This window comes from Acinonyx jubatus, chromosome X (assembly GCF_027475565.1).
Source record: "Acinonyx jubatus isolate Ajub_Pintada_27869175 chromosome X, VMU_Ajub_asm_v1.0, whole genome shotgun sequence".
NCBI classification, from domain to species: domain Eukaryota; kingdom Metazoa; phylum Chordata; class Mammalia; order Carnivora; family Felidae; genus Acinonyx; species Acinonyx jubatus.
Window position 1 is genome coordinate 99,480,642 of NC_069389.1, and position 13,009 is coordinate 99,493,650.

Consider the following 13,009-nt stretch of genomic DNA (forward strand, 5'->3'; position numbering starts at 1 on the left):
CTGCTTAAGATTCTCTCTCCCTCTGCCCCTCTCCCCTGCTCATGCTCTGTCTCTCTAAAAATAATAATAAAAATAAGATCAATTACAAAGACTAAGTAAATAACTCTATTTTAATGTCTATATTATTCACACTATATTTAACTTCTTTTACATTCAAGTTTGATTTCATGTAAATATATCCATGATGCATACTATATGTATATATACTGTACATTTAGATTTATTATTTGTATGTGGATACTTAGATTTGAATTCAAAATTCAAATAACTTTTCAAGCAGCTTATTTTTAGAATTGGGGACATTATAACGTTGTTGATAACTAACTATATCTCTATCTACCTACCATCTATCTATCTATATATACTTCCATAAGTCATAAAGTATAGATGATTGAATTTGACCACTTAAAAATATAAAGCTCTATACCACACACACAGACACAGGCACGTCTTATGGACCTATTTCAAACGGCAAATGAAAAACTAAGAAGCATGTATAGTATGTGACACCAAGGATTTTTAACCTTAATATATGAAGTTTCTTGAAAAATAGTAAGAAATACAAAAATTCAAATACAAAAATGGAAGAAGGATGTCAAGAGACAATTCAGAACAAAAGAAATGCAAATGGTCCATTAACATATAAAAAGATGCCCAAGCTCACTCATAAATAAAATGCAAAATAATAGCTCCAAAAGATACCATATTTCTTCTAGCAGATTGGATATTAGAAATCTTTTGTCAAGGGTGCTCAGTCGGTTAAGCATACGACTTTGGCTCAGGTCATGATCTCACAGTTCCTGAGCCCCCCGTGTCAGGCTCTGTGTTGACAGCTCAGAGCCTGGAGTCTGCTTCAGATTCTGTGTCTCCCTCTCTCCCTGCCCCTCCTCCGCTGGTACTCTGTCTCTCTCTCCCTCTCTCTCCAGAATAAATAAACATTAAACAAAAAGAAAGAAATCTTTTGTCATTGTCAGTATTGACAAAGATAGGGGAAAACAGGTGCATTAGTAGGAAGATAATTGGTTGTTTAAGGGGGAAATTTAGTAATATCTATAAAAAATGCTAAATGTACATGTCCTTGACCCATCATTTCCACTTCTAAGAAATTATCCAACAGGCGTGCAAAAAGACGTGTACATAGATTTTAGTGCAGCACTGGTTTTAATAACAAAGCATTGGAAATCTACATGTCCACAAATAAGGGAATGGATTAAATAAAAAATGATACAGAAACAGAATACTATGCAACCATTAAAAAGAGCAAGACAGATCTATACTACAAATATGGGAGAATATCCAAGGTAGAATATTAACTAGAAGAAGTTATTAGACTTTCTATAGGATGTTATCCCATTTGTACATGTACAGAACATTTGGGGAATGATACATAATACAATGTTAACACTGGCCGTCTCTTAAGAGTGGCACCTAAAGTGTAAGAGGGAGAGGGACTTTTCACTTTAAACCTGTTTTTATGATTTTAATTTTTATATCATCTGCTGATATTACTTTAATACTAAAAAAATACTAGTTAAAATAACCTACAAAAAAAAAAAAAAGAAAACATGAGCTTGGTAGATCTAACTTTATAATGGCTTGAATTTCAATAACATCAAAATTGTTTTCAATTGTAAGAGTATCACAGTCACCACAGAAGTGTCTCACCCACATATAAAGTAATCTCAACGACTTACACACACTTCCTCTGATCATGTAACATCTCCAAAGGAGCCATTACAAAGTCAACTGCACTGTCTTATACATGCCTAATGGGTCCAACAGAGCCATTAGGATGTCAGTTATATGGCAGGGCTCCTGCCAAAGCTATTACCAAGCCATTGCATTGTTTCACACACTTCCTTTGACATTCAGATGGTTCCCGAGGAACTGTTATCATTGCTGTGGAAGTGTCCTGTATAACTTACATTACCAGGGGAAAACACAAAAGCAAAGGAAAGAAATGTAAAACAAACAAACAAATTCCCTCCATTAAGTGTACATGAATGGCCCCACGTGGTCAAATATCAGAAGGAATGGCTCCTCATTTGGGTGTAACTATTACATGTCATTCAAGAAACCCAGGTGTTAGGCTAGCTATTTTTTTCACAACCCCTGCTGTTCCAAAGAAGCAATTTCAGGTGTAAGAACAACATATACATGGCTATGATGCTATGGTGTTCATTAGTAGCACGTGGTATATTACCAAGTTTCTGTGATATGCAGTGCAGGAACAATAGGGAGTAGTACTGATGGATTTTTTTTTACTATTATGGGATTATACAGATAATCCTTTACCTGTAAAGTTCCCGAGCAGCATATAGGGAGCTCAGCTGCCCAACACTCATGGAAATCAACAGGGCTTCTGGGTAGCTGAAACCCCAGCTCTACCTTAAGGGGCTACTATCACGACACAGAAAACCAATGGTACAAGTTAACCCTCAGCCAGATCTGAAGTACTTCATTGAATTTCTCCTCACAGTCTTCCATACTTAGCAGAACAAGATTGTTGGCTACGAGAAGGATGAGTTATTTAAGGTAAAACGAGTGCATAGCATTTTACCCAGTTCAAAATGAAGAGAAAGTAGGCTGGACTCTGCTAGGCTAGAGTTTCCTGGGGTACGAGATGTCTCAGAAGTCAGGTGTATAACTGGCTAATCCTTGCTAAGAGAGCCTTCACCTGATCGCATCTACCCCACCATACCTGCATAATATCACTTTCTGAGTGATAGATATCAACAGCAACTAACTTTACTGGCATTTAATATGTGACAGGTACACTGTCAAGAGCTATATATTCATTTTCTCATTTAATCCTCCTCACACACCAAACAACTGCACAGGTAATGTTTCCACTTGACAGAGAAGGAAATGAAGGCTTGGAGAGCTTTAGCTACCTGTTCAAGGACACACAGCAGGTAAATGGCAGAACCAGGGCACAAACCTAAGTCTTTCTTATATCACAGACCATGTTCTTAACCACACACTCTATAGAGAACATCATTTATTTAGACTGCATTAATATAACCAATTTTACTGTAATAATTGGTTTCAGATCACTTGTGCTCTCGTAGCAAGCTGCACATACATCTTTATCACAGTACTAACTAGACTGTATTAAAATTGGCTCCTTCTTCTTCTCCTAACAGACCTCTTTGGGTATATATGCCCACTTGACTTGGACTGCCCTGCATTGAGAACTGCTCCAAGGATCCAATGGGTGGGTTACCACAAAGCAACATTTGTATTACTGACCTCACTCCCTGGTTGTAGCTGATGGGACCAGTGGTAGAGAGCTGACTCAAGCTGGGAAAATTATTCTGTCTCCTTGGAATTTAGAAATGGCACTAAAAAATATCTGGTTAATTGCAACTGCTCTCCCGAACAGAAAAAATATAAACTGAGGAATTATAGGAAGCTTTATGCCTGCCTTACAAATGGAGATTTAGAGAAAGTCAACTTTCAGAGGTAGGACTGAAGGACCTGGATTCAGAAGCAAGAGGCAAAGTCCAGGCAATTCTTCTGATCTGATTCCTGCTGTCGAGCCACTCACTTGCACTGGTCTCATGAAGCATTCTCATGCCCTTTCAAATAAATGTGATTTTTTGTTTAAGCCGTCTCAAGTTGGTTTCTGTTACCTGTTACCTGCAACAACAGTAGTAAATAATAATGAACAACCCTAACTAATAGGGCACCAATCTCTCCCACTATACTGTAAATTCTTAGAGGTTGGGGAATGTACACTGGTCATCTTTCATATATGCCCAGTCTCCAATACAGAGCCCAGCAGAGAGCAGGCGCTCAATAAATATTGATTGCATAGAAATATCATTTATGAACAGCTATATAATTTTATATATAAATAGCTATACTATTCTTATTTATTTAAATAAATTTACTTCAACTCCTTTAAATAATTTCTTCACAATGTGCAGATCTTCCTCGACTTACAATGGGGTTATGTCCTGATAAATCCACCATAAGTTGAAAATACTGTAGATCGAAACTGCATGTCACAATACGGCCTAACCTACCGAACACCAGAGCTTACCCTAGCCTACCTTAAACATGCTCAGAACACTCACGTTAGCCAACTGTTGGGCAAAATCATCTCAAACAAAGCCTATTTTAAAATAAAGTGTTGAATGTCTCATGCAACTTACAGACTACTGTACTGAAAGTGCAAAATAGAATGGCCGTGCGGGGACAGAACGGGTGTAAGTGTCTCGGGGGTTTACCTTCGCGATCGCATGGCCAACTGCGAGCTCCAGTTCCCAGTGCCCAGCATCGCGAGAGAATTGTACTGCGTACCGCCGCCCCAGGAAAAGATCAAAATCCAAACGCAAAATACAGTTTCTACTGAATGAGTACTGCCTTCTCACACCATGAAGTCGAAAACATGTAAATCGAACCATCGTAAGTCAGGGACCATCTGTATACTCTATGAGTTACAGGTTAAAAATGCTTTTTCTCTGTTTCTCTCCATGTAGCTTCTTGAGATGCAATTTAATCTTCACTTTTTATAATCCAACTGCTTCATTTAGGCCATCTGTGAAACACACATTCTTGGAAATTGATTGCCCAAATTTAGCTGTCCATATAGCATATTCCTCCAGTCTCAGGTAGAGGCAGATGTAATTAGGAGCGATACCTTAATCACTGAGGTTGATGCTCAAATAGGATTGCCAAATCCTTGTAGGAAATGCCCACTGGATCATGGGTCAGAGGCAGGGTTGTGTGTTAGATGATCAGAGGTCTGACCCACTGCAGCATTTCTATGCTTGTAAGATCAGAGAAGATCTACAAAAATATATTGTCTCTCAGTTTTAACTTTTTTCCTCAGAGCAACGAACAGAGATGTAGGTAGTAGGTGAAATGGGAGTGGCGAAAGGTAAAGTGAATAAAGCAGTCTGACTGATATCAAAGTGTCCTGCTCCCAGGCCTCACGATGAAGCTAACTTGAGTAAATGTGCATTTTTCCTAAACAGGCCAGGAAGCACCAACAGACAACAAAGGATTTACTAAGGACAAAGTTGGGGGATTGGGAACAAACTCCAACAGTGTTCCGATTGGCCTGAGAAAGCTGAGAAATCCGGATCCCCCCCCCACCCCGGTTACCTGATGTTCTCCCTCCCCTGCACTTCAGGCAGCCCAGTCCAAGTGTTTCCGTGCTGAAAGGGATGGTGATTTATTTTAATTCTTCATAGGTTACAGCATGTCGGAGACTTAAATTCAATGAAGGGTAGCCACATAGGGTTTATGAAAATGAGAAAAAATAAATATTTTGAAAGGCTTCACCAATTAATGAAATGAAAGAACCAAGTCCTTATAGATATGATTTTGAAACCAGAAGGAGAAAATCCAAGTCATAATCTAGGATGGAGAGAATTGAAAGCATCCTTGAAATCGTGTCTCAGAATCTTTCTCAGTTGAGTAACTCAGCCAAATTAACAATTTCCTCTATCTTCCTTTTCTCCCACATGTACAGGAGTGAAGCTTAAATCAACCTAAACTGGTCCATATTATGCCCACTGCCTCATTATTAATCTAAAAATCAGAATGTATAGAAAGACAGAAACAAAACAAAGCGTCACCAACACTAACTGAGGCACAGGGATGGGGTGGCATGGAGTGTGAGACAGTAACATATATAAATCCTAAAAATTTTACACCATTTCACTCATTTCAAATATAGTATATCTAACGTCATGGGGCGCCTGGGTGGCTCAGCCGGTTAAGCGTCCGACTTCAGCTCAGGTCATGATCTCACAGTTGGTGGGTTCGAGCCCTGTGTCGGGCTCTGTGCTGACAGCCTGGAGCCTACTTCAGATTCTGGGTCTCCCTCTCTCTGCCCCTCCCGCACTTGCACTCTGTCTCTGCATGTCTCAAAAACAAATAAACATTAAATAAATAAATAAATAAATAAATAAATAAATAAATAAATAAAGTCAGATTAATGAAATAGATGCCCTGATAGGTTTCATTCCATGAATGGAGATCAATGGGAAATAAATAGCAACATTTGCACACAAACATCAAGTTCAATTCACTGAAAACAACTATTTCTCCAAATTAATATGCTTTTAGAAAAGCCATTTGTACTCTCATCTTAACTCAAACCTTCTCTGTGAGAACCTTTGGAAATGCTCAAGACCGATCAGTCCTGGTTGTCACCGATTGAAAATTTATAGAATCCAAATTGGTGAAATCATACTGGAGGTCATAAATAAGATTCTAAATTGTATACTCTTCATTGAAAAGTAGGAGTCAGATTAAGACTTACAGAACTCACACTGAGCAGGAGAAAGTTGTTGAGCCAAGGAAGGAAAGGAATATTTAGAAAATAATCAGTTGAATTTAGCTAGCTGGTTTCTGAACTGCTATTTTAACTCTTCTTCCTATGTAAAATGTGGATAACAACAGAATCTACTTTGCAGAGTGATCATGAGGATGGTGTGAGATAAAGATATTAAAAGTGTATTTGGAAATAGTGAGGTGCTGAACATTCATATTGTACTTCATGTTACAAATACTATTCTAAATCATTACCTACATTAATTTATTCAATAGTCACAAAATCCTTGTGGTCAACGTTAATATTATACTTCTTTTATAGATGATGAAATTCGGGCACAGAAACTTTATATATAACTTTCCCAAGGTCACACAGCTGGGATTTAAACCTAGGCTCTCTGGCTCCACAGTTCAAACTTTTAATCACTATGCTCTACTGCCTCTCAAAAGTTGAAATCATTCTTGGAGGTCCATATTGGGCCAACAGAGACTTGCAATAAGGACTAGTTTTTAGACTGGATCATCGGTTTTCCTGGGCAACCCAGCCCGATTCTGTGATACCCCATCCAGTTCCTAAAATAAGATGTAAGGAAAATAAACCTATAAAAGAAAACAAAAAGGATGCATGTCCTTCACTCCTGAGTCTTCCAACTCTGTCTCAGTAGACAGTATTACACGATCAAGGTAGATAGATGGTTGATTAGACTGAGGGCCAAATGAAACTGAACAGTTTCATTTCTGAAAGCCCCTAACACATCCATGGGATAAGGCACAGTAATACAGTCTGGTGGCTCACCACGGTAAGCAGTTCTTGTGATGGGGCTAGGAGAGGATAATGTGCATTTTGGTAAAGCTCATTCTGATGTACCTTTCCTCTGATCCTTTGCCCCCACCACTTCCCCATTTTGAGTCATTGCCCTGTGGTCAGACCCCATGCCCTCCAAAAGTCTGATTTTCATCAAAATCATTTATAAATATTGCTTTCAGTATCCCTTGGGAAAAGAGGCAAAGCCTAATGAGCACAATGAAGACAAAGGTAAAAGGACACCAATGTCCCCTCACTGAAAAATGACACAGTGTAAACACAGGTTTACAGAGAAGAATGAACACCAGTTCTTTCACTGAAGGCGTTATTTATAATTGATGACATGGCTATAGCAGGCTTCTAAACCCAAGCCAGAGCATCTGAAGGAAAGGACCAAAGCCATTTGCTAGGAGGCACTGTAAAGTCATGACAATATCTCAAATTAATGACTAGAGCCATGCAAAAAATCAGAGATAACGTAGGAGGTCATGAGGCCAAACCCAACCCGACTTGATTTAAATCTACACTCCCATGCTAAATCAACGCTTCCCTACCCCACTTTATTTATTTATTTTTTCAACGTTTTATTTTATTTTTGGGACAGAGAGAGACAGAGCATGAACGGGGGAGGGGCAGAGAGAGAGGGAGACACAGAATCGGAAACAGGCTCCAGGCTCTGAGCCATCAGCCCAGAGCCCGATGCGGGGCTCGAACTCACGGACCGCGAGATCGTGACCTGGCTGAAGTCGGACGCTTAACCGACTGCGCCACCCAGGAGCCCCCCTACCCCACTTTAAATACTGCATTGTCCTTTTCCCCAGCTCCTGACTCACCTCCTCTTCACCACCAACATACATACATGAAGTTTTCCAGAGGAAAGCAAACCAATAAGCAGCCAATGAACTCATCTTGACAGGTCAATTAATCACCTCTGTGTGTTGTTTGTCAGAGGGGCAGGGTTCCACTCTGTGGGGTGGGTGTCAGGCAAAATAATCTGCGGTCAAATATTGGCAAACACTTACCTTGAGTAGACCCAGCTTGAGCCTCCAGGTCACAACAAACAGGAGAGAACTTAAAACCTGTAATATTAAACATTTTATGAATTAATCCTTATCCAAGTCACCTGGGAATCCTCAATCTTTAACCCCTACCCTTCATCCAATAGTATATTTTAAGTAACAGATTCAATGAACTATGATTCACATACCATAATGTTCACCCTCTTATAAACTGTACAACTCAGTGGATTTTAGTATTTTCACAGAGCTCTACAACCATATATAATTTTATATATATATATATATATATATATATATATATATATATATATATATATAATTCCAGAATCATTTAATCACTCCAAAAGAAACCCCATACTTAGGATCTTGTAGGAGTAGAAAACTGGTTGAAACCCATGGCGAAACTTCTTTTATTTTAATGTTTCAATCCAGTGAACTGGCTATAACTTCATATGTCAGGAGTGAGATGAGGGAGGATGGGAAGTCTCAGCAATGCAGGAGACCATCTAGCACCCTTTTTACATACATTTGGTCATTATTTTTTTCTGTTTCACAGCTGTAGCCCAGAAAACTTTAGACAGCAGTCCAAGGTCACATCATTTCCATCCTAGTTCTCTTTCACTTGCAAATGACTATGCACACATAGATCATCTACGTTCTCCTCTCATTTCCAAAATTCACCTCCTACACTCTTGGCCAAAGCCAGCAATATATACATATGTACCTGAAACTAGACTAAAAAACAAAAACAAAAAACAAAAACCAAAAAACACAAAAAACCAAGACCCAAAGGATACTTGGTGATAGTACAAAACATTATGGCCTATCAATAAGGAAATGATAATCTAACTAGTAGGCAAACAGTCATTCTTGATTATATCATTGTGGGCAGGGTCCCCTGTGGGCTGAATGAGGAAGAAGAAGACAGAATAGAAGAAAGCTGTAGGTATAGGGCTGGCGGCTACCTCTCTGCCACCTGAGAAAATACTAATTAGCCACTGCTAACGGAGCAGGCCTGTGGTCATGGGGATGGGACCTATGAAATTTAGACAAACAGAATGATGAAGAGCCTAGATTAGTGTGTTTAATAAGCATTAATGTGCTTTCTTATGAAAGGGTTCTGTTCTTCGGTAGAGACAGGGAGCAGAAATAAATTAACCTCTATGCAACAAATCAAAATGATAAAACTTTTCTGCTTGTAAAAGTTGTAAGAAAACAATATGTAATTGAGACTTAATGATATTGCTACTATTACTTACCATCTGGCAAATGGCTAAAAAGTTAATTTACCTTCTGGGTTTTTTTTTTTTATCATTTCGGTCTAACTTGGTTAATTTGGATCTGTCTATACACTTGACAGTTTAATGTGAATTAAAATAGAAAGCCCATACAGAATATGCTTGCTATACAGTTGTTCATCTCTTTGTTCATATATTGATATAAAGCCCAAATGCATGAAATGTACTTTCCATAATAAATACCACTAGTATTACACTGGAAAATAAAGACGGAAATAAAAGGTGAGTAATAAACAAGACATGCACAATACTGCTGACCACATGAGATTATTTCCCTCGGGGGAATCACCAGGAATAAAAAGCATTTTATCTATCATTATAAATAAATGTGTCTATTTGCCAGATACTTAGGTACATGCCTTGTCCATGGGAACCCACTATCCCGCATACGAAATGAAAGATAGGAAGACACAGGGAAGGAAAACAAATCAAAGGCTAAAAACTGCATTCACTCTGGGTTTTACTTAAACAGTATAGATCGTTCTATTACCATTCTCCCCATCCGACTTCCTCTCATGGTCCGTGTCGGTCAAGGACAACGCGGAGTTGGCCCGGCTGGACAGACAGGAGCTGTGCTCTGATTTCATCCCCCTTATCCACATTCTCAGAGCGTGGTCAGGTGAGACAGCACCTTCGGTCTCCGTGTCCACATCAGACCCCATCTCTAGCTGGTAGCCGTGCCGAGAAACGCTGTGCATGTCTGTCTGGTAGCCAGAGCACAGAGTGTGAGGAGTTTCACAGAATTCCATCTCTGAGAAGAAACAAAGTTCAGAGAAAAAAGTTGAGAAACAGTAAGAAATACCCACGAAAATTCTACTTTCTGTCCTCACACCCACCCCCCCCCCTTGCTAGTAATTATGTGGTTTTGCAAAGTTAGAATTCTGGCCTTTTTATTTATGGTAGCTAGGATTCTATGCTTATTTTGCACTTCTGTGGCTTAAAATTATGCTCCTGTTGATTCTTACAAGGCTCTGGAAAAAGCATGCCCAAAATAGCTTTATAGCTACAATTTTAGGTTGCACAAAATGTAATGAAATAAGTGAGTGTAGAGGAGTATAAAGCGTAGAAAGCTGTCCTTTAAAAGATATTTCTCTTCCAGGAAGAATATATATGATCTGTAGAGCACACCTATGCTTAAAATATTAAAATTATCAGCTTTTCTAAGTATTTCATACACATTAGACTTAAGAGTAAATAATTCAATGTGAAAAATCTGGGTGAAAACATTACATTTAAATATACTTCTCTAAAGTACGTTTCTCAAAATGCATTAGTCTGCCACCGAAATTCTGGGTACTTAATATCATTATTTCCCATCATCTCCAAAGGAGTCTGAGGCCCACTTGATGCTAATGATTCTGACTCAATCGTTCTTTGAACAAATTCATTAAAAATATTCAATTGTGTATCATGCATCAGCGGTGCTCAGGGTTTGGATTTTCCCTCTCCCTGTCCCTACCTCGAGTCTTAGATCCAAAAAGTGTTTAGGGTGGTAGAGATGGTGTAATGAATCCTCTCTTTTTACAGTCGAGGAAAATAAGGTCCGGAGGATAGGCATCATTTGTCTATTGCCCATGTCAGAGAGCAACAGATCCCTTTTTCCTGAAACACCCTTCTGCGTATGGTTTCTGCTAGACGCCAATAAAGCCCCATCCACTCACTGCATGAATATCAGGCATTCAGTCTTACAGTCAATTTTGCATTCAATTGTGGCAAGTTGTCAAAAAGGGGAAAGGATGCTTTAACGGTCCCTAATAAGTTAATGAAAAATGACCACATGCCAAGATACATCATCGGAAACGTCTATGTAATACTTAGATAAGGTAATCCAGGGATGTTGTACACTATATGGGATTTTCTCCGACTGACATCAGAGACAGGGTATGTCATCTGGCCAGGAAGAAGCTTAACTGAGTGCATCTAATCCTTAGCACATATCAATAAAATGCAAACCCTGAAATGAATTTCACTCTTTGAATGGAGAAAGTGCTAGAATTTAGACAGGCGGACCATACACTGGAAGGAAAATGCAGAATATGAATAAATGTTTTAAAAATAGTGATTTTTATGACATATAATTGCCAAAAAAGGGTTTAACAAATCAAATCTTAATGGTTATTTAATAGCCATCGGGTGCTCAGTACTGTGCTCTATGAAACAGATATTGTGGACATACATAATGTATTAGGATAATTCAATTATATTATAAGTCACTCCTAAGCACGTTACTTATGATTTCTGTGATGCAGGTAAGAGCAATTCTGTTTTTCCACAAAAATTTGTCTAAATTCCGAAGGAGTGATGTTTTAAAAATAGGCATGGCTTCCACCTATCAAGCATAAAACCTCAGGAAACCATGCCTCTCCTTGACATAAGGCTAAAAGTAAAAATCTATTTTGCCAAATATAAATCCCAGTGATCTAGAATATTGTCATCAGTTAATATTCATGCCTCTTAATTTCACAATGTTTCATTATCCAATCCTACTGTGCAATTGTTGCTGCAGCAACCTGATAATGAACCTGTCAGCTTGAAGCTGCAGGAAAGAAATTTTATATTGGCCTGCCTTCACAACTTCATTCCCCTAGACCAATGCTTCCCAAACATCAACATGCTTCAGAATCACCTGGAAGGCTTGTTAAAATGCTGATTGTGCTTGCCCTCCGGTTTCAGTTTCAGATAGCAGGTCTGGAGTAAGGCTGGAGAACCTGCATTTCTAACAAGTTCCCAGGTAACTCCTATGCTACTGGCCCAGGGGCCACACCTTGAAAACTCCATTCCTCGAGATTACTGTGAAGTCAGTGGGAGCCAGGAAAAGGGGAGAAGTGACAGAACAACCTTCCTGTGGCATTACCAAAGATTTTGCAATGAGAAAAGAAAGAGCTTGAATTGAATTGCTATGAAGTGTCCCCATCCATTTTCCATGGATTCGGGGCACTAATTAGGAAATTTACTTTCAAAAGCACAGACGTGCATTTATTTTCACTCCTACAATGGCACTGAGATGTGATTTTCCAAAGATTTGAACATGAGCATCTGAGTCATGGTAAAGACATTCATTGGAAAAGGATGAGCAAATAAAAATAAATACACAGCCAATTTGCCACTCTGTATAATAAAATACTACAGAAAGTTAAAAAATAAAAATCACTGGTAAATGTAGGAAAAAGGCCTTTTTGTTAGAGATTTTTTCCCATTCAAAAAGAAATTTAAACATGCAAAATATGTGTAATGAAATGTATATAAAATGATCAAAAATTGCAAAATTTCTGTTGGAACCATAGTCTGATTTGAATGCAAAGGTTAAATCACAAATTCTCTAATTAAATACAACCAGATAGGGGCACCTGGGCGGCTCGGTTGGTTAAGCATCCGACTTCGGCTCAGGTCATGATCTCATGGTTTATGAGTTTGAACCCTGCATCGGGCTCTGTGCTGACAGCTCAGAGCCTGGAGCCTGCTTCGAATTCTGTATCTCCCTCTCGCTCTGCCCCTCCCCTGCTCGTTCTCTTTCTCTCTCTCAAAAATAAACATTAAAAAATTTTTTTTAAGTACAACCAGATAAAAGTACACTTCCTTATCAATACATAATTAGA

At 38.7% G+C, this 13,009-nt stretch overlaps 1 protein-coding gene across 2 annotated transcripts in view; it reads right to left on the minus strand.

Annotated features, from left to right (window-relative positions):
• Nucleotides 1-13,009, minus strand: part of TENM1 (teneurin transmembrane protein 1) — a 779,729-nt gene that overhangs the window by 474,359 nt on the left and 292,361 nt on the right. For both annotated transcript variants that reach the window (XM_053201635.1, XM_027054328.2), the window contains exons 4-5: nucleotides 9,904-10,164; nucleotides 8,119-8,175 (exon numbers count right to left, since the gene is read on the minus strand). In XM_053201635.1, the coding sequence (XP_053057610.1) occupies nucleotides 8,119-8,175; nucleotides 9,904-10,164 (318 nt within the window). The remainder of the gene's footprint in view (nucleotides 1-8,118; nucleotides 8,176-9,903; nucleotides 10,165-13,009) is intronic.